Source organism: Lottia gigantea (assembly GCF_000327385.1).
Source record: "Lottia gigantea unplaced genomic scaffold LOTGIsca_14, whole genome shotgun sequence".
NCBI lineage: Eukaryota > Metazoa > Mollusca > Gastropoda > Lottiidae > Lottia > Lottia gigantea.
In genome coordinates, this window is record NW_008707617.1 from 3,691,343 (window position 1) to 3,717,999 (window position 26,657).

The 26,657-nt window shown below is 30.7% G+C and overlaps 1 protein-coding gene across 1 annotated transcript; it reads right to left on the bottom strand.

Annotated features, from left to right (window-relative positions):
• Positions 1–25,505: 25,505 nt before the first annotated feature.
• LOTGIDRAFT_111989 (hypothetical protein) lies at positions 25,506–26,299 on the bottom strand (the record flags this gene model as incomplete). Its single annotated transcript, XM_009049826.1, has 2 exons — positions 25,506–25,853; positions 26,171–26,299. Coding segments are annotated over 2 exons (477 nt in total), but the record flags the coding sequence as incomplete, so codon positions are not given.
• Between the last annotated feature and the right edge of the window lie 358 nt (positions 26,300–26,657).

Below are 26,657 nucleotides of genomic sequence, written 5' to 3' on the forward strand. Positions count from 1 at the left end.
TTAATCAAAGTTGATTAAGCTATTTAATGATACTTTCAGGTATATCATCACACATTTCTGAGATACAGTAGTTTTTTGCTGTTGATTGGGTGTTCAGTGACGTCACATGGGCTATTCATTTATATAACGTTGCCATCTTATAAGACATCTGCATTATGAACAAACTTTCAGTTTCTTAAAAATGAGACTAGTATAACTTCAATTGCAATCAGAAATTGACAACATCTATAGCTTCTTTCAATCATTCATATACCAGACCCAGCCAGACATTCTGGAAGATCTGACTGGCAGATAGTGAAATCATTATCCCTGATCACAGTACATTATTGTAAGAGTTTTAATGGATGATAGAATGTTATTACCAATGTAATATCATGTTAGAATGTCTGTAAAATTCTTTCCAATGGTTTTCATGTAGACTTATAATTTGTATAAAAGTCTCATTTTACCTCAGTTTCTCATAAAATTAATTCTTTCTGAAGCTAACTAGACAGAAACTACTAATCAAAGAACGTGAGATCATGGCATGAAAGTTCAGAATTGCTTTGATTTGCATGAAGAATGATTCCAGTCCAATAATAGATTGGAACATGTCAGAAAGTGTGTAGGAAGAATGTAATTCTAATAACATTTCGGTAAGATTCAGCATGTAGTAAAAATGATAAAAAAAATCATTTTAATAATTATCTGTCGTATTTGAATTGTTTTCTGGAGATCTCATATTTTGTAGTGAAAGAAGTCTTCAATTTTATATTTGCTGACAATACTAATGATCTTAGGTCAGTATCTTAAAGCTATTTATATGATTATAGTATAACAGATAGTACCGATTTTAGAAACTAATTTAAATGAAATGCAGGTATTCACTGGTATATGATTATAGTAGGCCAGATACTACTGATTTGAATGAAATACATGTATATATATGATTATAGTAGGCCCTATAATACTGATTTTAAAATCTGATTTGAATGAAATACATGTATATATATGATTATAGTAGGCCTTATAATACTGATCTTAAAATCTGATTTGAATGAAATACATGTATATATATGATTATAGTAGGCCAGATAATACTGATCTTAAAATCTGATTTGAATGAAATACATGTATATATATGATTATAGTAGGCCTTATAATACTGATTTTAAAAACTGATTTGAATGAAATACATGTATATATATGATTATAGTAGGCCTTATAATACTGATTTTGAAAACTGATTTGAATGAAATACAGGTATTTAACTTGACTATAAACTCAACAGGTGGTTTTAATGAGATAAAATATCCTACTAACATTGGAATTATCTCCCTTATCTTTTTATCAAAACACCACGTCTTCATCAAGTTTACAGGTTGGTACTGACAATAACTTCATTTTACTTATATACCAATTACTCTTAATTTATATAGAGAAAAATCAAAGAATTATTATCGTCACCTTGTTAACTCTGTAGGAAACAAGAATTATTTAGATTTGATTGATAACATTGCCATTTTATTAGCTGATCTTAGCTATGATTATTCTAATCTCTTCCTGAATACCCATATTCCAAACAATGGAACATTAACCTCGAATACTGTTTTAAATTTGGTAGATCCTCAATTTATTTGACATTGTTATGATTGTCCAATGATATTGTAAAACATGTAGAATTAATTCGGATGACATAAATCTTTCTTTTATTTGAAGCAATATGGTTGGCTGACTGTTAAATTTATTTAGATAATAAATGTGATTCATTTATTAGAAAAGGAAAGAAGAAAAATGGTAAAACAATTTTGTAACTATTTAGCAGATATTTAAGAGGGCTAATAAATAAACATGCCGATACATTGTGCTTATGTTAAGCCAAAGCAATGCATCAATAAGAAGTGCCACACATAGTAGTTATGTTTGCCCTGAATAAGTTTGTATTTTTCTGTTGTATTCCACCAACCAATAGTACGTAAATCATTTCATTTCAGTCCATGCCTGACTAAAACGTTTACTTTGACGTCCGATTTCTAAAATATATCATATCATGTCAAGATAATTTTTCTTACCTTACTGGTGTAAAGAATTGTATATTCAGGATATTTTCTCAAGGATTATTATGAAACATTAGTAATTGCGTAATGGTTTGAAAATAAACAAAAAACTATGATGTAATGTTATTTTTGGCTGGATTTGCATATTTGTAAAATGTAGTTTGAAAATTCAGTAGAGCTGTTGTTTAAAACCTATGTGCAAGACATGTCATGACTTAAATGCAGATATTTGAAAAATGTTTGAAATTGTCTTATACATCTGAAATGAAAGGTAACACTTATTAATAACATAAGCTAAGCTATAAAGGCCCATATTTTTCAACATAAGACATCAGGCTGCATATTATGCACTTTTCATGCTTCATATATTTGGTTATTTTTTGCATTCAGAGTGTTTTAGATTAAATCTAAAAATTTAATCATGACATTTAGGATCAAAGTATTTGAGAAAGTTTTCAGACTTTAGTATTCTAGTCATCTGTGAAGTATTGATTCCAAAGTTCAAATCCTCGAGACTAGGTTCGTTAAAATGTAATGATTATTCCGTAATGTTTATAAACAATTAACTGAAACAGACTGGTCAAAGAATAAACTGACTGGCTGATTGAAATAAACACGAGTTAAAATAGGTAATTTACCCACGTCAACTGAAAGAAGGTTATGAGTAGGTTTCTCTTGAACCAAGCATTAAAACATCAACTTTACGACTTTGAGAAAGTACAAATTTTATTAGACAAGGCCAACCTGTACTTTAAGATGCAGGCAGGTGTTAAATACTCAGATCTGATACTTTATTTCTGAACTGAATGATGCCTAAAATAAGCTTTATTCTGGAACAGGTTAGAAAGTCCATCTGGGTATTTGAAGAAAATTTGTCTTAAGTCTTCATGCCATTATCTTTCAGTAAAAGACTATCAGGGTTCTCCAGGGATTTGACATGTCACTTGGAATACAGAATATCATTCAAATTCCTGTTTATATATCAGACAGTGATTAGTTTCTGTCTGTCAAATGAAACTTGATACTGCTTTAAACCGGACTTAAACTAGAAAGCTTCTATTGAAAATTCTTCATTGGACACTTCTTCAATCTGATGTTGATGCACACATCAAAGATTCATTTTAATTGATCTTATTTGACAAGTACCACAGTCTGTGTGAAGAAAAAATGTTGTATTGAAGAAACTTTGTTCATTGTCGCTTGCTGGCTAGTGACAAGGACAAACATTCCAACTTCTTTGAAGAATACAGACACATTGTAAGTCAATTACAGAAGTATGGTTTTTACTGCTGAACAGTGTGTTTAAAGGAAGTGATATTTAAATCAATATTGACGCTAGGACCTATTTTCTTATTCTCAGCTATGTGTGACAAAATTTCTGTCATTGTAAATTGTTTTTAGTTGAGTTGAAAAAAATTATTTTATGAGTACAGACTGGTCTTAAATCTATTTTCCAATTTATTGACAGAAATGGATACGCTGCATGCATAGATCAATGTTTGTCCCATGTTGCCATGGATACCCCAAGAGTTTTGTAATAATTTTCTGAAGTCATTGCTACATTCTTGGATGGGATCTGGGACTAAATGATAGTTTATTGGAATGACTTCTCGCAAATTTATATTTTTACATGTCAAATTTATTTCAGGATTGGTCTGTTGAAATGACTGATATATTTTAAACTTTTACATTTATCATAAATCCAAATCTGTTTGAAACATTGTTGATAATTGCATTTATCTTCTGATTTCAAGGTTCTGTCTGATATCTAATCGAGTTTATTTCAGAACCATGGTAAAAGGGGAAAAAAATATCTCAACAGCATAAAGCCTGCCAACTTGTATCCATTTCTATCAATATAAAAAAATTGATTTTGGATAAGCCTTGAAAGTGGTATTTTTTTCATGAAGCTTGAGGTTTTTAAAAATTATTTTCCATTGTATTTTGTAAATTCAATCATATTTGGAAGTTACATAAACCAGCCTTGATCTCTGATAGACATATCTCATTAAGTTTTTAAAAAATTGATTTTTCCTTGACACTGTTGTATAATCTACTTTAATTTTAGTCAGATTGCTTTGTAAGCCTATTATGTAGGCTTTAATTATATTGATATATCTATGTTTGAACATGCACAATTCACTGTTCACTATTTCATTCACTGTCAGGTGATTTTTCTCTGACCTGTCATTTTTATTTGAATCGTTCTTAACGAGGATCAACATATTTTCTGGAATTATTCAGCATGAGTGAAAGTTAGTACCTCATTTTTTTATTTCTTTTTTTTATTGAAATGCTTAAAGTTTACTTTTAAAAACATGATTTGATTAATTCTAGCAACTATTGCTAAAACGCCAGAAGTCAGGTAACTAAAGGTTATACTTGAGATGTAGGTTCCATTAGTTGAACCCTATATGCTTTGGAGTTCTTGATAAGGTTTAGTTGGAATCCATTTTGAAGAATAAGACAATGATTATCAGATCAGAATGATAAATATAGAGATATATAAGATAAATCTGTTTCTTGTCTTCTCTAAACATCTTAAAGAACCAACCATGATTAAACTGGGAATTGAACAATACAGATTTATATCACAAGGAATTGGTCCTAATCTCAAACTTAAATATTTTTTTGGTGTTTGTTTGAAAGTGTTAGATCTATCTGTATATTGGGCTTTTATCTTGCTCTTTAACCTATCCTTTGCTGGTCTTGCATGTAATAGTTTGAGCACACCTACTTCAGAGCATAGGGGTATGAGTATAAACTTCAAATGTGGATGGACCACCAGCAGAACTGATGAAAAGAGTAAACTTATGTTCCTATCCTAGCAAAATTTCAATGGTTGCAAATTTTCAGTTTACCTTACTAAAAGAAAGAAAGAAGGACAAAAGTTCCATTTAATGTCATTGATAGCAATCCAAATATAGAGAACTATTTGATCTCAGATCTGAAGACCATAATTTATTGATCTCCAAGGACATCTTCCTAATTAAATGTCTCTTGTTACAAATATCAACAGTAAATCAAGAGTTGTCTTAAATGACAGAGCCATGACCTCAATAGTCAATATCAGCAATACTGCCTATTTATATTCAATACACTTACAAAATATTCATTATATTAATAAAATATAAAACTGATAAGAATATTATATCAACCATTAGACAACTTACTAATCATATTAATATATTGACAGATTGTGGTACTAATACCATATTATAGTTGTCATGGAAGCACAATTCAAACTATTTATAGTAATGAACTTGAGGATAATCATTATAAATGTCATTGTAGTTGATTTCCAATAAACGGTACCATATGATGCCATGTAAGTTCATCAATTCACAATCAAGTTATTTTTGGTGCTCTCATTTTGGACTTTATGCAGATGTGACATAAAATGTCCTCTAACAAAGCAATCAAAGAACAAAATTTAGCCTGTTTATAAAATGTGAAAGAGGCAAGTTACTTGTAAATATATTGGTATGTTTCTTGCTCTTACTCCTGCAAATTTTAACATTTTGTCAAATCATGTAATAGACGCCGCTTGTATTGTACGCCTTTTATTTGATATCTAGTAACTTAACAGATGGGACATTGAACTGTAGGTAAATATCAACTTGTCTCTAGGAAAATAAACCAACTTATTTCAATCAATTATTAATTATTTTCTCTATTAGTTTTAACAGATACGTCTTCTGTAATGTTTACTGATGTCAACTTAATTACTAATAGTCTAGTCCAATAAATAATCTTTTTTTCTGGTTTGTGTTCTTCAGTATTTCAGATTTCTTTTGATTGTCTTTTAGAATTGTCTGTAATAGTCATTGTTATTAAACAGACCCTTTATCAACAAACTGTCATGAAAGCCAACTGCTTCAATGTTTCATCACAAAGAAATAAAATGGTCAAATGCACACTTGTGTCTATAAGTTTTCAATATCGGAGGATGAAATGACTTTTTAAGAGTTAAAGAAAAACAGTTTCGACCATATTCAATATGAGTAATATGGATACAATAACTGTGTGGATGTGAATCTCTTTGTATTGGTAGAGTTAGAAAGCACATGTAGGCCTATAAAATAAAAGAAACTTTTCAGAGCAATATTTCAGAAGATTGTCATACAGTTTCTTTTGCTTCGCTTCACAAACCTAGCTACACTTTTGATATAACGTAGCTAAAATGTTTGATATGACCTAGCTAAACTGTTTGATATAACCTAGCTAAATATAACCTAGCTAAACTGTTTGATATAACCTAGCTAAATATAACCTAGCTAAACTGTTTGATATAACCTAGCTAAATATAACCTAGCTAAACTGTTTGATTAACCTATGTACTGTATAAAGAATGGTATATCAATGCAATGTTATATGATTGATCTCTAGTGGATATTGGACAAGTCTGTTGGTGCCAGTATTATATTGACATTCCATCACAGAATTTAATCTCTACTTTATCAACGCTCACGTAACCTTCTCTTGAATAGCATAGTTGATTTCTGTCAAGCTTTATACAACTTGATTAATGTTATGATTTAAGACTTGAGAGAAAAGTTGGTTAGTGAATTAAGTTTTATTGAGAATTGAATGAATTCACAGCTATTATATTCTAGTTGAGTAATGTATTCATCACAAAGAATGTGTTGCAATACCAGGAACTGTTCTAAGATATTTCTCCTTCTGATATTCTTGTGTGTGATTTCAAATACCACAATTTATACCTTATTCAGAACACTAGATAACCATGCTTATACATCTAATTCTTTATTTATATATCCTAATCCAGTGCAAATTTAGTGCAGCTATAACTAGGATGCAGGATTTGCTAAATTTTAATGATCAAAGTCATCAGCTGAAGTGTTATCTTTTACTAGAAACCAAACATAAACAACTACTGTGTCTGGTATTTTCAAGATCCTGAACTAAATGACATTAATTTCAAGGTTATCTTGATAAAGAATCATGATTGTTGTGATCTAGTTTTTCAATAGTAATAGATTACCTTGAGCACTATTGTACCAGAGGTGGAATTGGTTGTTTATGCCAGTATCAGGTGAAGCACTGATACATGTGACTTAGATTGTGCAGCTAGTATTACTGAGGTTTTATCAAATATAATCCATTGGTGGATCTATAGTAATTTATAACATTTTTCCAGAAAATCACTCTATATTTACCACTTTAGGCATCTGAAAAGTCAGTAGACAAAGAAAAAGCATCTTGGAGCCACTTATCACATTAATGACCGATTATATAAAAGTAGATATACATCATACAGACCTTAAGTCTGGACGCTGCTTCATCAACCAAACATAATTGAAGTCAAGGTCAGAGAATATTGAAAACTTGGCGTAGTTACACCATATTTAATGAAGTATAAAATAAAGTTAACTACATAAAGATGAATCATGTTATACAGCCGTGTTAATCCAGTTAACTTGTTACTTTGAAGGTATCTTTCTTCTTTCATTATCAATATTGTTAAAATGTGGTTTAACTATTTCAAAGATAATTGTTTTTCGAAGCTTTAGTGCTATTGAAGCAATTTTAATCCCAGACAAAGAGATAGCTGGGGCCAACAAAACTTACTGATGACAGAAAGATCCACACTGATTACAGAAAGATCCACAGAGAACAACCAGTCTTGTAATTTAAAGTATTTATTGTAATGATATTATCAACTCTTAATCTTTTTAGTTCAAAATTTGTTTGAACACATCACCCAAGAGAAATTGAAGAAATATAACCAGATAATCATAGGTTTCTTACAAATTTAGATTCAACTTAAAAGGGTATATGATAATAAAATTTTGAAAGAATACACAGGTTTGAATTAAAAATAAATTAGAATAAATTTCATTATCCCACCAAAATGCAAATGTAGGTTAATATTCTACAAAGTAGACTGTACTTGAACTCAGCTCTTGGATATCGAAAACACCTAGCAATATTATCTGTTTATGTACGAAATATATTGCGTCAAACTGGAAAAGCGATAAATGTTAACAGTTTATTACCCGGTTTTATCCTATTTATCTTCTGTCAAGGTCATTCCATCTCCCTTTTGGCCAATCATTCATTTTGAACCGATTGACTTGATGTTTGCCTGCTCTCGAAGACATTAGGGTTGTCTGAAGAACTGATGAGTAAAACAGATAAATCATTAAGTTTATAACAAAGACAACAACCTGACAATATTTAATTTGGTTAGTGTAATGTTGTTCCATCCGTAGTCTAGTAATCTCAATGAAAGTTCTTAAGAAAATTAGTATTTAGTTATGACAGTGAAAATCATAAAGAATGATAAAATTTTTGATTAGAGACATCCTTGAGCGAGTTAGGAAAGATCAAGGTTATTTGATTATAGTCATAATGCGAATGATGGCCTGAGATGGTCATTCTTGTTATTCTGGACACTGTTTATATAGGACAGAATCAATCTCCAGAACTGTTTTCCCTTGACTAATAGAAATCTGATTTCACTGTATTCCCACTTCACTTTCATAGTATCCATCTCTGTAAACACCTTTTTAGCTTCAGAACATGCTCAGACATAACAGTATTTCAGATAAATTGTATAAAAAATTACAAGTTTACAAGGGTTTTAAGCTAATGGTTTCTAGCAAACTTACCAAAGATACACTAGACCAATGAACCTTTGTTGTCCAAATGCTTAATTGAAAATATTACAGTTTCTTCCTGAAGAAATTCAGTATTTAAATAAAGAAACGGCAAATATAATATTAGCTTAAATTAATATACTGCAAGCAAAATCACCTGAATGGCTGTCCTGCTTAATGGAAACTTAGTATATTTTCATTCTAATTTATTATAATGTTGCAGAGAATGCATCCATATTACTCTTAGTGCCTGATCTTTAATGACATTTTAATCCTGTAGCCTTAATGATCTTAAGAACCATGTATTGGAAACCGTTTAGGACTACTTATTATTGACTATTTGTATACCACTGAAGGTCATCTTGTTATAAAGTTTGATAAACAAATTACCATTCTAGCTGTAACATCATTCGACCATTAATAACATTACAGGAACAATTCATTTTATTCTAATAATCATTCCAACAATTCACTTGTAACATTCTCCCTCATTGGATAAATCAATATTTAATCAATGGCTTTGATTGGTCACAATTTACCAATAATGGAATCCTTTATTTCCTAATAAATGTTGGTGGAATGATATTTATTTAGGAAATAGATAATCACAAAGTTCAATATATAATGATAGAATGATATAAAATGTGGGTAAGCTAATTATGCCCACCTAGCTAACATTGGTTAACCTGATTGATACAATTTAATCTGAAGTATCAAGATTGCTAAGGATTGATTAGGATTGATTCTATTTGCAGGGTTAATAATTAAACACATTGGAATTATAAATATTGGCAAAAAGTGGGAGTAAAAAGCAAGATAAGGAGCAAACAAAGCCATTATTGTATGTTCTTCAGTTAGACAATTAGGCAAAATATACCAACCCATGATGGAATGGTGAATAAAAGCTAAAAGTAAATGAGTAATTGTTATATTTTTTATGATATTGAACTATAAAGGGTAAAACATTAATACATTGATCAGATTTAACACAAGTTGAGTTAGAGTAATTGAGTGTCAGTCAAATTTAGAAAGAGTAAACTGTATTGAGAATGATCGGAAAATGAAGTGGAAATTTTAAATGGATTGTTGTTGAAGATGAATGGTAATTTATTTTATTGTTTTGTCGACAAAATTCTATTTCACAGTTTTTTGCATATTAGTCAAATGAAATTTCAGAATAAGTTTCTGTTCTTTAATGTTGACATTGGTTGGGATTCAATTTCCAATTCAAATATTTTGTCTAAATTACACAGATTTCAGTAGTTAAGATTATATATGTTTTTGAAAGCCAGCTATAAAAGAAATGGTCAAGAGGTGTATTTTATTGTTAACTGTTAGTGCAATGTCTTCTAAGAAGTTTTCAGATATAATAAATGTAGGATTAGTTCTTCTTAAGGCTCCATATGACTTCTACATGAATTTTCTTAGTATTTCTTGACAGAACAATAGTACAAGCTTTTGATTTGTCTGAAGCAATCATGTATGTGTCTCCTTCTACGATTATTGTTAGAATGCCTATAGGTATTAATGACTAATAGTATTATTGTTAGTACAGTCAAGTAACCTAATTTCGTGGAAACCTATTATTCGTGGATTTCCGGAAAGGATTAATAATTTAAATGAGCGACCTGCACGTTAGTTTGTTTTGATAAACATGGGTTTTCTCTACAATATCAACTAGTAGAATGAATCCAGTAGTTTCAAGCAAGGTAAAATGTATTAATGTATACTTTGACAAATACAAAATGGCGGATTTCACTTATTACCAAACGTCACCATTTTTCATCGGCCGAATTTCCTTATAATCCCAAGCGGTAATCGGAATTCCAAGTGTCGTCTGCTAGAATATATTCCAGCGAATGAAGTCACGTGATCAACTAGCGGATTCTGTGTCAGCAGAAAATTTCTATGGAACACAAAGTGGACCATATTCTTATATTGTTTCAGTGACTTTTAGCAATAAATCACGCTACGTATCATATTTTGTCAGTCACTATTTTTTTTTTTAAATCGTGGTTCTTTGAAGGAATTGTCACTAGTTATAATAAATTGATATTAAAGATAAATACTAAGGGAGTTAATTATACCACCCGGTATCCATACAACGTGTTTTTCTAGACTTATTTATAGATCAAACATTGTACACGAAAATAGGTGACACATTCTGCCGCCGTTGCCGAGTTGGTTGCTCATGAAATATGGGTCTAAGTGAAGGATTCATAAAGAAAATCGAAATAAACCAATTCTAATTATTTTGTAGAATATATGAGGAAACATCTAAGACATAAATTTTTTTTTTCGTTTTTTTAACTTTGACGAAATTCGGTGTTGAATCCTTATATCCACGTAAATAGGTTACACCACTGTAATGATTTAGTTTGTTCCAAATCAAGACAATAATCTTCACTATCACTGCAGGGTAGTCCTCTAGTTTCTTAGTTTTATTAGTTTCCAGTGTCTTACTTGTATCAGTTAATGTCATGGTTAACTCAACCACCAAACACTTGATTTGGGATCAATAATGAATAAAAATTTGTTTGAACTGGCAAGTAATGATGTTAAGTTATTGCTAAGAATGTGTGTGATATTCAAGCCAAAACTTTTAATTTCATTGTTTCAGACTAGATTCCACAAGACTTTGATTATTTCAGAGTTTTTTTTGTGTCATTGAGGTTTTGTTCAATAAAATATCAATAATTAAACATGTGAAACACTTGAACACTTTCTATTACCAGTGGTGAATCAAGTTTCTTCAATTGATAAATTGCCTTTTTATTTATTTGAAAAATTAGGAGTGATGGGAGATAGACAGATCGAAATCTATGTAAATAACCAGATGTAAAAATAGATTTACTGGGATGAAATTGGTGGCAGAAATCAATTATTCAATAAAAAAAAATGTTATTTGAATGTGTTTTAAACTGGGATCAATTGAATTCTAATAAGGGTTTTCAATATAACACAATACAATAAAACCTTGTTTCTAAACTGAGTACATATGCTTGTGGTTTAAATATGGTGATAAATTCATATATGAAAACTGCTTTTATACACTAAAATTTGGCACTTACAAAACTGTATTAAATCAATTAGTATTTCTTGCTGGAGAAGCTACTTACAAGATTCAAATCCACATCAATATCAGGTACTAAAATAATAGTCTTTCATAAAAGAATCATTTCATTATGATCTTTTGATATACATTTCTTTGAATAGAAAATATATGTGAAAGAGTACCTTTAAGATGGTGTGTAATTTCTGTCGGTAACAGCATCACTTAGCCGTTCACAATGCAAAGCTTATCACTAATCAGAGAGCTAATTTTGTCTTTGTACTGTCATATGTGTACTGTTTTTGGTCTCTATTACTATTATTTGAATCATGATTTAGCCAGACAGTTGTGTTTTGAGTAAATAAGTTTCATTGTTGTAGCCATGTTTGAAAAATTGATAATTTGTAAAGATATTATATAATAATTTGTCAAGTTCTATATTGTATTTATTTTGTATGTGTATTGAATTAACATGGTAGATAAATTAAATACTTTTGGCAGAAATGAAAATATTTTTTGATCATTTTATGTAAGAAAATGGAAAAAGGTATGAGCACCATCTTGTTTGAATTTCGGGTGTTGCTGGTGTAGATATACAAGTATCAGAATTTAATGAATAAAGCAGACTACATAATTTGACCATATTTGTAAAGTTTTTATCTTAGCTAGTAAATATTTGTTTTCAGTGAAAGTCACCTACAATGAGTCCATGAGCTAAAATAGTTTCTATTGAATCATTAACCACTTTTGTGGCTTCACTAATTATAGTGAAGAATGTCAAGTGAGTTACTAGAAAACATTAGAATGACTTACAATTACCATTTTTGTCTGACCTAGCATGTTCTGCACGTGCATAAAAACTGTATAAAACGGCTGATCAGACACGTTGATATCACAGCAACAAAAAGAACACAAGATATGCCACTTTTGACAGCCATCGAGAGAGAGAGAGCCGTTGGAATGGTCCAACAAGGAGCGACACACGTCGACGTCACCAGAAGGTTAGGCTGCGCACGCATCACTATCACCAGGTTGATGCAGCGGTTACGTCAGACAGGTCAGACGTCAGACAGGCCCAGGAGTGGAAGACCACGAGTAACCACGCTCCATTAAGTTCGGTACATCCGGGTATTACACCTGAGGAACCGCACCGTAACAGCGACGTCCATGGCGGCTACAGCACTGGGACACAGGATCAGTCGACAGACCGTCTACAGGAGACTACGGCAGTATGGTGTCCGGCCACGTCATCCCTATCGCGGATCGCTCCTGACGCCTCGACACCGGAACAACAGACTGATCTGGACCAGGCGAGTTCGACGTTGGCAACGGCGGGACTGGGCACGTGTTATGTTCTCTGATGAGAGCAGATTCCTCATCTTCAAAAACGATGGACGGCAGCTTGTATACCGACGATTTGGTGAACGTTTGGTGCCTAACTGTATCCAACAGGTCCGGTCGTTTGGTGGTGGAGGGTTAATGGTTTGGGGTGGCATATGTTGTGACGTCAAAACGAGGCTTGTCGTAATTCGTGGAAACCTGAATGCACAGCGTTATATTGATGACATCCTACGGCCTGTTGTGGTGCCCTTTATTCAGCAACAGCCTCGTGGACTCCTTTTCCAACATGACTATGCAAGGCCACACACAGCAAGATTGACACAGAACTTCCTTGCCAACGCCAACGTACAGATTTTGCCATGGCCCGCATGTTCACCGGACATGAATCCCATAGAGCACTTATGGGACCACCTCGATCGGCAAATCCGACTTTGCCGTGTGCCTCCAGTCAACGTCCAAGACTTGGAACGATGTCTTCTTGAGGAATGGCAACGAATCACTCCCATCATCATCAGACGTTTGACGGCATCAGTCCGTAGGCGTGTTCTGGCATGTATTGATGCTCACGGTGGACATACCCGCTATTGACTTGACTTTGTGACGTGTGGTGTGACATTTCCCGTTGTTTCTGTGATCAGTGCTCTAACGAAATGTTCTTTTTTCGACCCCACCCATCTTTAAAGGCTTGTCATATTGGTTGTACAGATTTTATTGAAATGAAATTTTTGTACAGATGTTGTGAAAGGATTTCTCAAAAGCATAACACCACTCCTAAACTTCTGCATTGTTTAGTTTTTCTTTTATGTCGTTGCAAACAGGTGGTATCGTTTCTTTTGGACACTAGTTTAGTTTTAACTATCTTTTTGAAGCATTAAATTCAAAGATTTTGAGTGAGGTAAAAGTGATAAGTAAAATGGAAGGTTGTAAGAAAACCATGTTATTGTTAGACTTTTATACCAAGTAGATTACAAAACCGTCTGAAATAATGAGAAAAATGTTGTTTATCTTTTTATGTTATCTCTGTCATAAAAATACTATAAAATACACCTGAATTAAGAACTTCTTCACTTTTTGTATGTTTTTTCAGTTGTAAAGACAATAAGAATAGGTTATATTGTTAAATGATATACTAGATAAGATTGTATGAGGTTTACAAACAAACAGCAAGTATATTGGGCACTTTTTGAATCAAACCTTTTTAGAAGTGGGGAGGCCTACTCTGCCAGAAATCTTTTAACAATATCTAGAATATCTTTTTACAAGAATTTGCAGTGAATTTAAAGATCTTGTCACTAATCTAGATCTATTCCTCAGATTCATTTATTTGGTTTTAAGATGGATCTTGAAGTTTTCAACTGGGTTTTATATTATCAGATAAGGAAAGCTGATCCTGAGATTTACATAAATTTGTTAACAATTTAAATTGTCAAAAACAGAAGCACAAATCTTGACCTCAAAATTACCCAAAATATGTTGAAGGTGTGGAAAAAGGTCATCGTATGACATCATAGTTGGTGTAAAACGTCAATTCCGAGTGTATTTAGTACAGTCTTACAAAAAACATCAAGTGATATATAGCCTTAAATGTTCTCTAAGGTATTTCATTTTGACATGTTTTTCATGTCAAAGTTAGATTTTTTCTTTTCTTAATGATGAATATCATGATTAACACGTAATTAGCATTTAGAGAATAATTTACAAGGGTTACATTCCCTTAATGATGGGCAGTTACTCTTTAAAGGTTGAAACAGGATTTCAATTTTTAGGTCCTGATTTAACTAATTTGTGTTAAAAAGATATAACTCTAAAGTTGAAGGCCTGTAAATCCTTTACAAGTACAACAATTAATATTTCCAACCCATATGTAAATTATGTAAATTTAATGTATGAAAGGATGATGTTCTAGGGTACCATGTGAAAAAATATCACAACTCATTGACAGTGGTTTACTTCAGTTGAGAAACTTTGATAGTAATGTGAAAAATGGTATATTGATTATTAAGCAGATTTATAGAATTGTAGAGCACTTTCTAAAATGTAATATTTGAAGCCCAAAGCATATTGAATTTATGAATTACATTAGAATTGAATTTATATTCAAATCATCATATCCATTTGTGTATATAAGTAATGAGTATATAAACAGAAGTATATATATATATATATATATAGTACAATCATTGATTGCTGAATATCAGAAAGCTAACAATTCTATGATATAAATGTCACTTAAAACCCTTGGGATCAGCCATATGACATATATTTATATTGCTGATATAGTTGTGAAGGTACCAATACTTGCAATCTTGGACACAGTATTTGTGGAGGCAATGAATTATTTGTTTCATCCTTGGCCAGTACTTTCGAGGAATCAGTCCCTTCCTTAAATCCAATATAACATAAATTGTACTTCCACAAACTGAAACAAAAAATATGGATCAGAGGAAACTTTTCCTTTATGAAGAGTAATGTTGCTTGAAGGGAAATGATATTATAAATGATAAAAGTGTATAAAGATATATCAAACTGATGTTTTGTTGTTGTACATTCATGTTGTATTTACGAATTCTCAGTAACTGTGTATATAAGCTGGTATAGTCACTTATACCTGTATTAATTAATTGTAGTAACAAGGTTGTGCTAACGAGGTCTAATTAATGATGTGTGATATAATTAGTAAGTCATTTATTCTTGAATTATTTTGTGTTTGGTTGGTGCTTAAGTGATTTAAGCGCGTAAATAGTGCTCAGCATGCCATAATGTCTGTACAAGAAAAAGAAATTATGTGCCTCAGAAGGATCACTTGCAATAGATTTAGGACAGTGCAGTTCCTCAATGGTATTGGATATTAAATTACCAAAAATATAAAGCTTCTGTTGATTTCTTTCAACTAAGTTTTCAAAGTACTTGGTACCCTTTCAGACCAACTTGAAAATAACAAGGACAAATTGTGTCTTAAAGTTCACAAAGAAAAAACTTGGTCAGTAAACAGGGATCAACCAATTTGACGAGGAACAGGTTCGATATGTCTGGAATAACTAGTCACTAACTATTTGATTACAGGCAGACAAATATTGAATCTTGAATTTCAAGTTAGATACAAGTAGTCAATGTACATGAATTGAAAACAATCTGGCAAGATAGGTCTTGAAAAATTCTGCTAGATTAAGGAAGGACAAAATCGATCTTGAATTTCAAGTAAAAAAAGCTTGTTTCAATCAGATAAATGATTGAAAGTTTGAAACCAAGTAGGTTGGATTAGATGTCATCAGAGTCAGTTTCAGTAAAAGAGTTTAACCCTTTTAGATAAAATCTTTCATGATTCAATTTCTTTCACTTGATTTACCTTATATCAGATCATCCAGACTTCATTAAGCGAGAAATAACGTTTGATGATACAGAGGTTCAGATAAATTAAAGAGAGGTGTCAAAGTTGGGTCAGATGTCAGACAATACCTAATCAACTTTTAGTCTGTAAATCATCTCTTGCTTAATAGTCTTCATTATATTTATTCATTGTACTGGCAGAGTCTAGAGAATACCTTTATTGCATGTATTATAAGAATTTGAATAAAGTTAGTTATACTCTTAACTGGAGCTTAATGCTGACAAGATTCTTCCTGAACATTCTGTCAGATAGTAATCTTGATTCTTCCTGAATTACAGTAAAATCTTAGATAGTAATCTTGATTCTTCCTGAATTACAATAAAATCTTAGATAGTAATCTTGATTCTTCCTGAATTACAGTAAAATCTTAGATAGTAATCTTGATTCTTCCTGAATTACAGTAAAATCTTAGATAGTAATCTTGATTCTTCCTGAACTTACAGTCAAATCTTGGATAGTAATCTTGATTCTTCCTGAATTACAGTCAAATCTTAGATAGTAATCTTGATTCATCCTAAACTTACAGTCAAATCTTGGATAGTAATCTTGATTCTTCCTGAACTTGCAGTAAAACTTGATTTAAATTTTAATCTTAAGGTCTAAAATTTCATTCTTCCTTCCTAAGTTAAGAATTAAAAGTGTGTAATAATAAGGCATAAACAGTAGTTTAGGACCTGCTGAATAATCAAATTGTAGTGAAGTATTTTTCAATAAGTGTGATAATGGGAACAAGCAAGAACTAAAATAAACACAAAAGATAAAGTAGAACAAAATAATTTTTTTTCAAATATTAATTAAGTCTTGATATATTGGAAAGAATTTATTTGTTTAGTCTATATGATATCCACTCCTAATGTTCTGTACATATTATAGATTATATATAAGGTTTGTATGATTGAAACGGAAACGACTTCATGAAGTTAAATTAAAATTTGACTGTCTGGTTCTGTTTGGAGCCAATATTATTGATGAACATGTCAAAGTTATCGGTATGTTTACGTGCAGCCATGCAAGGATCATGTTAAATCTATTAAACAGATAGAGAGTGGTGCGAGTTAGAAATTGAAGTAATGAGTAGGTCTAGCAGTGATTTTAATAACATTTTTTTATGTTCATCAGACAGCCACCTGTTTCCATCTGTACTTGATATAACTTTAGTTTTAAAGAGAAACTGCAGACTTTAATGTGGCTGATTTTGTCTATGGCTGGATATTCCAATAACAGCCTCATTACCACAGTCCAAGTCCTCTAGATGGTAAATGTGTTTTCAGTGACAGTTGTTGGTGATGTGTTCCAAACAATTTTTAGATCAACTGAATAAAATTTGAAATAAATAGCACTTGTTTTTGATGTCTTCTTGCCTAATAGTGATAGTTTTATGGAAAGATAGATTTTGAATGGATGGTCTATTTTCTGGGTCTCTGAAATTGATTGTATTGATCATGAAGTTAGCTGAATTATTTCAACATTTCCAGATAAAAAAGTTAATATGTTTAACATGATGATTTACATGTAGTTTAAATACAGGTTATTCTACTTGCTGCACCAACAAGAATTTGATTTCCAAAGAACTGTTCCTTTCACAATTTGTCTTCAACTTATTTTCATTTATGTCAGAGTGATTTCTAACATATTTGTTGAAATTTTGTTGATGTTCAGAACCAATTAAATCCTGACAATTTTTGTTATGTAACATTTGTGAAATCTTCAACATACTTAGTTGTCTGGATGTCACATCAATATCCAAGTCTTGGCACAGGCCTCAGAACTATAGACAGATAAAACTAGCCTTAAAGTCTAATCAAAATATTTATATGTTTACAGACTTAAGTTTTTGTGTTGTTAGATTTAAGAAAATGCACAAAGTGTTTTGATGATAACTTTATCTATTCTGATTTTATCAAGCCATTTAGTAATTTTTAAATCAACAGGTTTCATTGGATTTCTAATCAGTTTCAGACACAATGTTTATAAATAAAATTAAGATATGAAATTTTATCATATTTAACCCCAAAATATAGGCTTTGTGTATCATTCTTGTGGGAAAAAAATGTTATGAAATCAAATATAATTTTGGAGAAGTTGGTGTTGGTTTTTTTTAAGAATGTTGCACTGATTAAAAAAATACTATTAAAAGTGGGTAAGGGCAAAACAGCAACCAAAAATGGTCATGTTATGTGGAGACATAGGCAGTAAGTTTCACAAATCATTTAAACTTCCATTTAGCAGAAAAGAATCATAAGTGAAAGAAACTTACCAAAATTCAGAAAAATATGGTAGACCTAATAAAAACAGGAAAAGGCTAAAAGTATTTGATGATGTTTAAGATTAGCTAATAATAATATATTTATAACATTAATTCTTTATTTATTATTTTCTTATTTATCATTAGATGATTTTCTGATTATTTGGTTATCAGGAATTAAAGCACCAGTATGAAAACCACATGCAAGAACTTTGATGTGAATGATTTCAATGTGTAGTTTAAATCAACATTCTAGCTTAACCCTAGTCTTCTAGCTTTAATAGTGGGGTGCCATAGTTCGAATTATTCTACTCCTTATGTTTGTTTGCGTAAATTAAGAACATATTGAAATAAAATTTGAATGGGTTAGGATTCCTTATCATGAAGCTACTTTTTAGTTCGGTTAATAATATTAGTTCTCTTGAAAATAGGTATGAAAATCTTGTATATATCAGTTTCTCCTTAGGGTGTCAAATTAAGTTTTCAGCATTAGACAGAAAAAATTCCATTAGACTTTCATTAGTATATAGTATTTTGTCTAATCATATCACAGTTTATAGGATAATGAGTATTATATCTTAATGACGTTATATTTAATAGCCAAGTTTGTTTTTAAAATTTGTTGAATCATGATTGGGAATACATTTTATAATGCCTTGACTTGACCAAAATTGGTCCATCTGAATCTCTAGGACCTTCAAAACAGTTCCTTTTTGTGTTATTAATTTGTGCACCATATAACTTTAGAGTGATAATACATCATAACATATCTATTTCTGTTGAAGATATAAGAAAATATTTCATGTTACCCCTGAACATTAAGTTATAGGGACACCTGTTGAAATAAAATAAAAATGGGTAAAGAAAACATGAATCAAGATAGTTTAAGTTTTTAGCAGCAATTTTTTTTCATGTCAAACTCGATTTTAGATCTGTTCAATCTGAACAACCTGTTAGTTAACTTTGTAAGATTGAGATAAACACAGGCTATTCCTAGCTTTTTCAATTTCGTCCATGAACATTCAGAAATTAATATTGACCTACAAAAGTATTTTTTTAGCATCTGCACTAAAATTTTGCAGACATTTCTCAGTTCAAACCAGTTTTAACATAAAGTCTCCCATGATGGTAGAAAACGTAAATTGAGTGCACTCTATGCCTTCACAGATGTTTAAGATATTTCAAACATATCTACATATTGAACAAATATTTAGTTTACAATATATTTAGTCTAAATAGCTTATTTGTTATTATTGAAACCCATTCGCATTAACCAATTTATAGTTTAAAGTCAGATGATCAGAACAATCTGGGTTGTAACCAATCTGAAAGTAGTAGCATCACACTAAAACAATGGTCACAAACTTACACATAAATTTAATATTTCCTTTTCTTGGTGCATTATTTAAAGGGTAACTAATGTTAAAATCTTAAAAATATGATTACTTTCAAATGGAGAAAAAAGCAAACGTAAAGTTTATTGTTAAAAAGTTAAAAGCTACATGACCGTTTTACAGATGTATTGTTGCTTTATGACTTATGTCTTTTAGCATTAATGATTTGATTGTCCATTGGAAATAAAAAATGTCTGAATTCTATGGAATATATACATAGACATGAAAAGTTATAGGACTAAGGAGAGTTTTGTCAACCATTTAGATATTTTGCTCTTATTTTAGCTAAATTTTATTTTCAGTCACACCAAAACAAGTAACACATCCTGTCTGTCCTACCCAAACTTACTGCTTTAATGGAGGAACTTGTCATTACATGCCTGATCTCAATAATGAAACATTTTGTAGGTGAGTTCACAGAAAATATGATATATTTTTTTTATTTCAATAATGTGTATAAGGTGCAAATATACCATGGAGAATGCATCAATTTAAGTCCTATGTGCTACAGGCTGTGCATGTTAAAGATCCCTTATCAAAAGAGAGTAAGCTAATGCTGCTGTCCTGGCAAAATTTTCCTCACTGCACAATTCATGTCTGGATTTGTTAGCCCAATCAGATGCTGAATAGTAGAAACTCCATTCCAATTCATTTTGCTAACATTGAACCTGTAAATTTCCCTACCTCCGATTGGGTAGAAGGACACAGGGTGATACTTTTGAATAACTTTTCATGATTATTTGAATTTTATACTTTTTTTTATGCCTTTAAAAGTGTTCATTTTCATTTTAAACACTCATCTAGTTTGACAAGTGCTTGAACTAACACACATTTATTAGTTTTAAACAGGTTGAATAATAGACAAGAATAGATAAGTTCTAATAACAAAACAATGATTTTCTTTAAATGCCAAACACTTTAATTACATAAAACACCAAAGAAATACGATGAATGCTTGAAAATCAAATGTTTAACTTAACAATTAGTATCAGATAATCAGGAGGAGTAAGTACACCTTATCTCACTGTAATATCTTGCAAAATAAAGCAGTGTGTTATATTCATTATTAAATTTAGTGCTTTTAGGTGAACTGTTATTTGCTTTTGTTGTTCAGAATCTCAAGTTTTGTTTATTGTTCAGCCTGTAAGATTATTAATTGTATTATTAGCCTATAGATAGATTATGGTAAGTATTAGATATAGCATAGAGATCATCTTGGTTTTGGTCCTTTTTTTTATCAGAGGCTTGACGATACAATAACTGAGCTAGAACATCTCAATGATCTCAATAGTTTACTTAAGTTTTCACTTAAACCAACATCCGTCCATTAAAAGATGGAAAGCATCAGCCCTTCTGGTAGATTTTTGGCTCTATTGTTAGATAAACATGTCTGAATCCTATTCTCTTGATAAAATAAAAGTTTAAAATTTCATCTTTTTCCGAATTCCCGTACAGATATGAGAATATTTTGTCACATTAAAGTTTTGACATGATTATCATTAAAGTTGAATTTTAAGGGGAGTGAGTGCCAATAAACAGAGAATATTTCAAAGTTTTAATATATCTTGGTTATAATTAGAAAGAATAGTTAGAAAATTAGACAAAAAATATTACCAAATGAAGGTTGTAAAAAAAAAATTCTTATTTTGAAGTTGGCACACAATCTCCCATTAAAGCAGGTTAACTCCATAGATATATGAAAATTAATTTCAGTAGTTTTAGTTGAAAGGTGACAGACAGTTGATTATTTTTTTTTCTCTTTATTCTTTTGTCTAATAACCTTCTATATAATATTTAGATGTCTCAAGGAATATAAAGGGATCAGGTGTCAGGAACGTGCATCTGATGCAGTCGAGGATGTTGGTATGGATCTCAACCTTTTTTCAGCATTTTTGTTTAAATCAACTCACAATCATTTCAGTTTTGTGCATGGCATGTTTAGGATTTTTACCACTGACAACCAATATAAAACATCAATGAAATTTCATATTTTAAAATTAGCACGTCATTAATGCATGAATTCAAATGTATTGACCAAAAGATGAAGATTTTAAAACAATGTTTAATGCATGATTTCTCTTAGTTTTCGATGTTTTTGATCCCATTGTGTGAAATTCCTAGAGTGTTGTGACCAATAGTGAAATGGTTCCATCCTTGAGTTGAATTAACAAAGTGCTGAAGTAAAGCGCGGCTATTTTGTTGTTATTATTGTATTTATTTAGTTACTAATCTTGTGTTTAACAGCTTATCCTAGCACTGCAACTAATCCTGATTTTAAAATATCGTAAAATTAGTTATCTTAGTTATTAACAGAATGATGGGATGTAGAAAAATTGTTTTTAACTTGTTTACTAAATAAACCAGAGGCGACACACCTATTTTGAAAATCATCCAAATTTTTCTAAAAAACCTTGTTTGCTGTTTATACACTATATGAATTATATTGGATTAAAAAAACTGAATTTTCTCTTTATTAATATATCATGGCATGCTTTGTCAAAACATTTTTTATTGTCAAGTGTGTCGTCCAAAACGTTAGTTATTAATAGCAGAGATTAGGTTGTTTTTGCTGCTGAATTGTTTTACGATAGATCATAATCCTTGTTCAAAGATAGTTTTAGACAAAATTGATAAAAAATAATCTGTGTTGATGTTGGACATTAATATTGTATGTATTAAGGTTAATTTAATCAATTAATCCCAGCATCATTAGTGCAAAATTTACCTTTAGCTACAGACAAGTGGTGCATGGTTTTGATTTTTATTAAAGCAAGCATTTTTCTCTGGAAGGATATATCAAAGAAGCATTTTTTTTTACCATGTCTCTCATTATTTTCTTCATTAAGAAATATCAAAGGACAATCCTATTAATAAATTATAATGTAGGAATCAATGTCTGGCCATTTCTCTAATACTTGCTGCATTCAGGCAGTTTTCATTACTTGTATCTTTGTATGCAAACAGGTTCTTGAATTTTACAGAAAAAGTTAAAACTTACCAAAAGGACATCAAATTTGGGATCCTTGAAAAAAAAATTGTAAAGTTTTGAAATCAGTAATTTTTCTTTAAAGCAGACAGGATGAGACAAAATGTTACTATAGACTAAACAGTTGACAGTAGAAAACATGAGCTGAAAATGTCCGGTTGGAATCCATATCTTCTAAACATTTACCAGACGTAAACCTGTAAGACATAGTTAACGTGTCTGAAATTGACAGGAATTAGCCCGTAATACCAGTATGATTATTGACCAGACAACCTTGAATATTACATGTCACTTCACCCTGTTAATACCAACAATTGTCTTGTACAAACCTTGTTGTATTTCAATACACCACCCACAAATCAGACCATATCTACTGACTTCTGATTATTTAATTGATATCTCTGTAGGAGGAATTTTATTGGCATTACACTATTTTTTGTCCTAAGAATTTTTGACACCATAATATATTAAGATAAGGTGCTTTGTGATATGTTTCCTGAGAAGAAAATTTTGAGACATGGTAGATAATGCATCTTGATATAATTGTTAAAATTAAATTAAGATTTATCAGTCTTAAGAAACATTTTGCCATCATTCTGTTTTTAATTAGCAACTTTTAGGATATTCTTTTAGTCTTTTTCTTCTTTTTTTCTTGACAAGGGCAGTAATTTGAATTATGATGTTGTTAATTGTGTTGTAAATGTATCACTATGTATTTAAATGTATCTGATAGCGTTGCGATCTCAATACTAGGTGTCCTGTTGAATGGGCTGGTACACGCTGCGAAACCTACGACCATATTCAGTTAACACGTGAAACAAGCAGTATGTATTCAATTTCTGAACAGGCAATAATTGTGGAATACGCTCTGCCAATTTTTTGGAGTTTGAATTCTTATTTATTGAGAACTTCATGTTCTTGAATCAGTGTTTTTAACCTGTCTAATTCTTGATAAAGCATTGCCTATTTCACAATTTTATAAGCCTACCATCTTTAATCAGATGTTGCTACTAACAAATTAAAGAGAGCATGAAAAAGTAAGTTAACTAACATAAGTTTGACCAAGTTTATATCTTTGCATGTTGTGAAATTTTCTGAGAATCCTGTAAAAACAATCCAAGAATACTCTTTTATTTGGAAATAATAAATTCCATTTTGTGAAACGTTAAAACTCTTATTAAAATAGACATTGTTTCCTGACTTGATGCATGCAACACTTCAGGTTATTAGCAAATATCTTCAAGACTAACTTAACTCCTTTCTTTATGAAAATCTTATACTTATTCATTATGCTTGAATATTTCTCAAAATATTTATCAATTGTAGTTGAATATTTCTTTATAATATTTAACAATTATACTTGAATATTACTCAAAATATTTATAAATTATAGTTGAATATTTCTTTATAATATTTAACAATTATACTTGAATATTACTCAAAATATTTATAAATTATAGTTGAATATTTCTTTATAATATTTAACAATTATACTTGAATATTACTCAAAATATTTATAAATTATAGTTGAATATTTCTTTATAATATTTAACAATTATACTTGAAGATTTCTCAAAATATTTATAAATTATAGTTGAATATTTCTTTATAATATTTAACAATTATACTTGAATATTACTCAAAATATTTATAAATTATAGTTGAATATTTCTTTATAATATTTAACAATTATACTTGAATATTACTCAAAATATTTATAAATTATAGTTGAATATTTCTTTATAATATTTAACAATAATACTTGAAGATTTCTCAAAATATTTATAAATTATAGTTGAATATTTCTATTTAATTAGTCATGCATTCTTCAAATATTTGCAATTCTGGCTGCAAAATAGAGCTTTTGGACTGTATTTAGCTTTATATTTTGACTCTGGCGGTATTATTCTGTTCATGCTTCATTTTTGAGGGTAATGGATTGCCAAGTTTTCATAAAACTTTTTTGCTGAATTCTCTTTGCTCATTAGCTTTTTTTGCATCCAAGGTAGATTGGATATGACTTTGATGTAAAATATCAAATATACATGAAAACAAACCATTATTTTCCATTCGTTATTCTGTAATAGCATGTTTGTTTTGTAAACATTTTTTGAATTTGTTTTTTTTCTATTCAATTTTCCAAAATTGGTTTGTATGTATTAATATGTGAATATTTTGTAAAAGGCTTGAAAGTGAACTTAAGCAATTTTAGGCATTTGGCACATTCTTTTTTAGGCTCATTGTCAGCTTGGCACAACAGGTTTTTTCTTTTTAAATATGACCTTTGTGGTGCACATGCTTTTTGGGTTTTGAATGTGTTATTAAGATTACATTACTGAACAAGAGTGTGCTTAAATCACTATGTCTAGAAAACTTGTGACTGACTACTGATTAAAGAGAGTGTGCTAGCTGAAGCTAAAATGTTTTAAAAATCTATCTGCTAGTTTTGAACATAAGTAGCCTTCCTATTGTTTTGAACATCAGTAGCCTTCCTATTGTTTTGAGCATCAGTAGCCTTTCTACTGTTTTGAACACAAGTAGCCTTCCTACTGTTTTGAACATCAGTAACCTTCCTATTGTTTTGAACACCAGTAGCCTTCCTACTGTTTTGAACATCAGTAGCCTTCCTATTGTTATGAACATCAGTAGCCTTTATACTGTTTTGAACATCAGTAGCCTTTATACTGTTTTGAACATCAGTAGCCTTTCTATTGTTATGAACATCAGTAGCCTTCCTATTGTTATGAACATCAGTAGCCTTCCTATTGTTATGAACATAATAGCCTTCCTACTGTTTTGAACATCAGTAGCCTTCGTACTGTTTTGAACACCAGTAGCCTTCCTACTGTTTTGAACATCAGTAGCCTTCCTATTGATATGAACATCAGTAGCCTTCCTATTGTTATGAACATCAGTAGCCTTCCAACTGTTTTGAACATCAGTAGCTTTCCAACTTCCAACTGTTTTGAACATAAGTAGCCTTTCTACTGTTTTGACCATCAGTAGCCTTTCTACTGTTTTGAACATCAGTGGCCTTTCTACCGTTTTGAACATCAGAGGCCTTCCTATTGTTTTGAACATCAGTAGCCTTCTACTGTTTTAAACATCAGTAGCCTTCCTACTGTTTTGAACATCAGTAGCCTTTTTACTGTTTTGAACATCAGTAGCCTTCTTACTGTTTTGAACATCAGTAGCCTTCTTACTGTTTTGAACATCAGTAGCCTTCCTGTTGTTATAAACATCAGTACTGTTGTTGAACCAGTCTGTATTTATATTAAAAGTTATATTTATAAGAAAGTATAAACAAAAGGGTGATATGGTATGAAATAAGATGGTAAAAATATTAAAACTAGGGCAGGGTTAGATAGAACTGGGTCATTATAAACTTAGACTAAATGTAAACAAATTTTTACTACCTAGTACAAATTATCAGCTGGGATGATTTTTTCTTTTGATATATGATTTTCTTTTAGGGTTTTGATAAAAACTTCAATAGTTATTAAATTGAATTGTTCAACATTCTACAGAATTTTATTGTTCTTGAGCTTCTTGACAAATCAAATTCATTTACCACATTTACAACAGGCAAAAT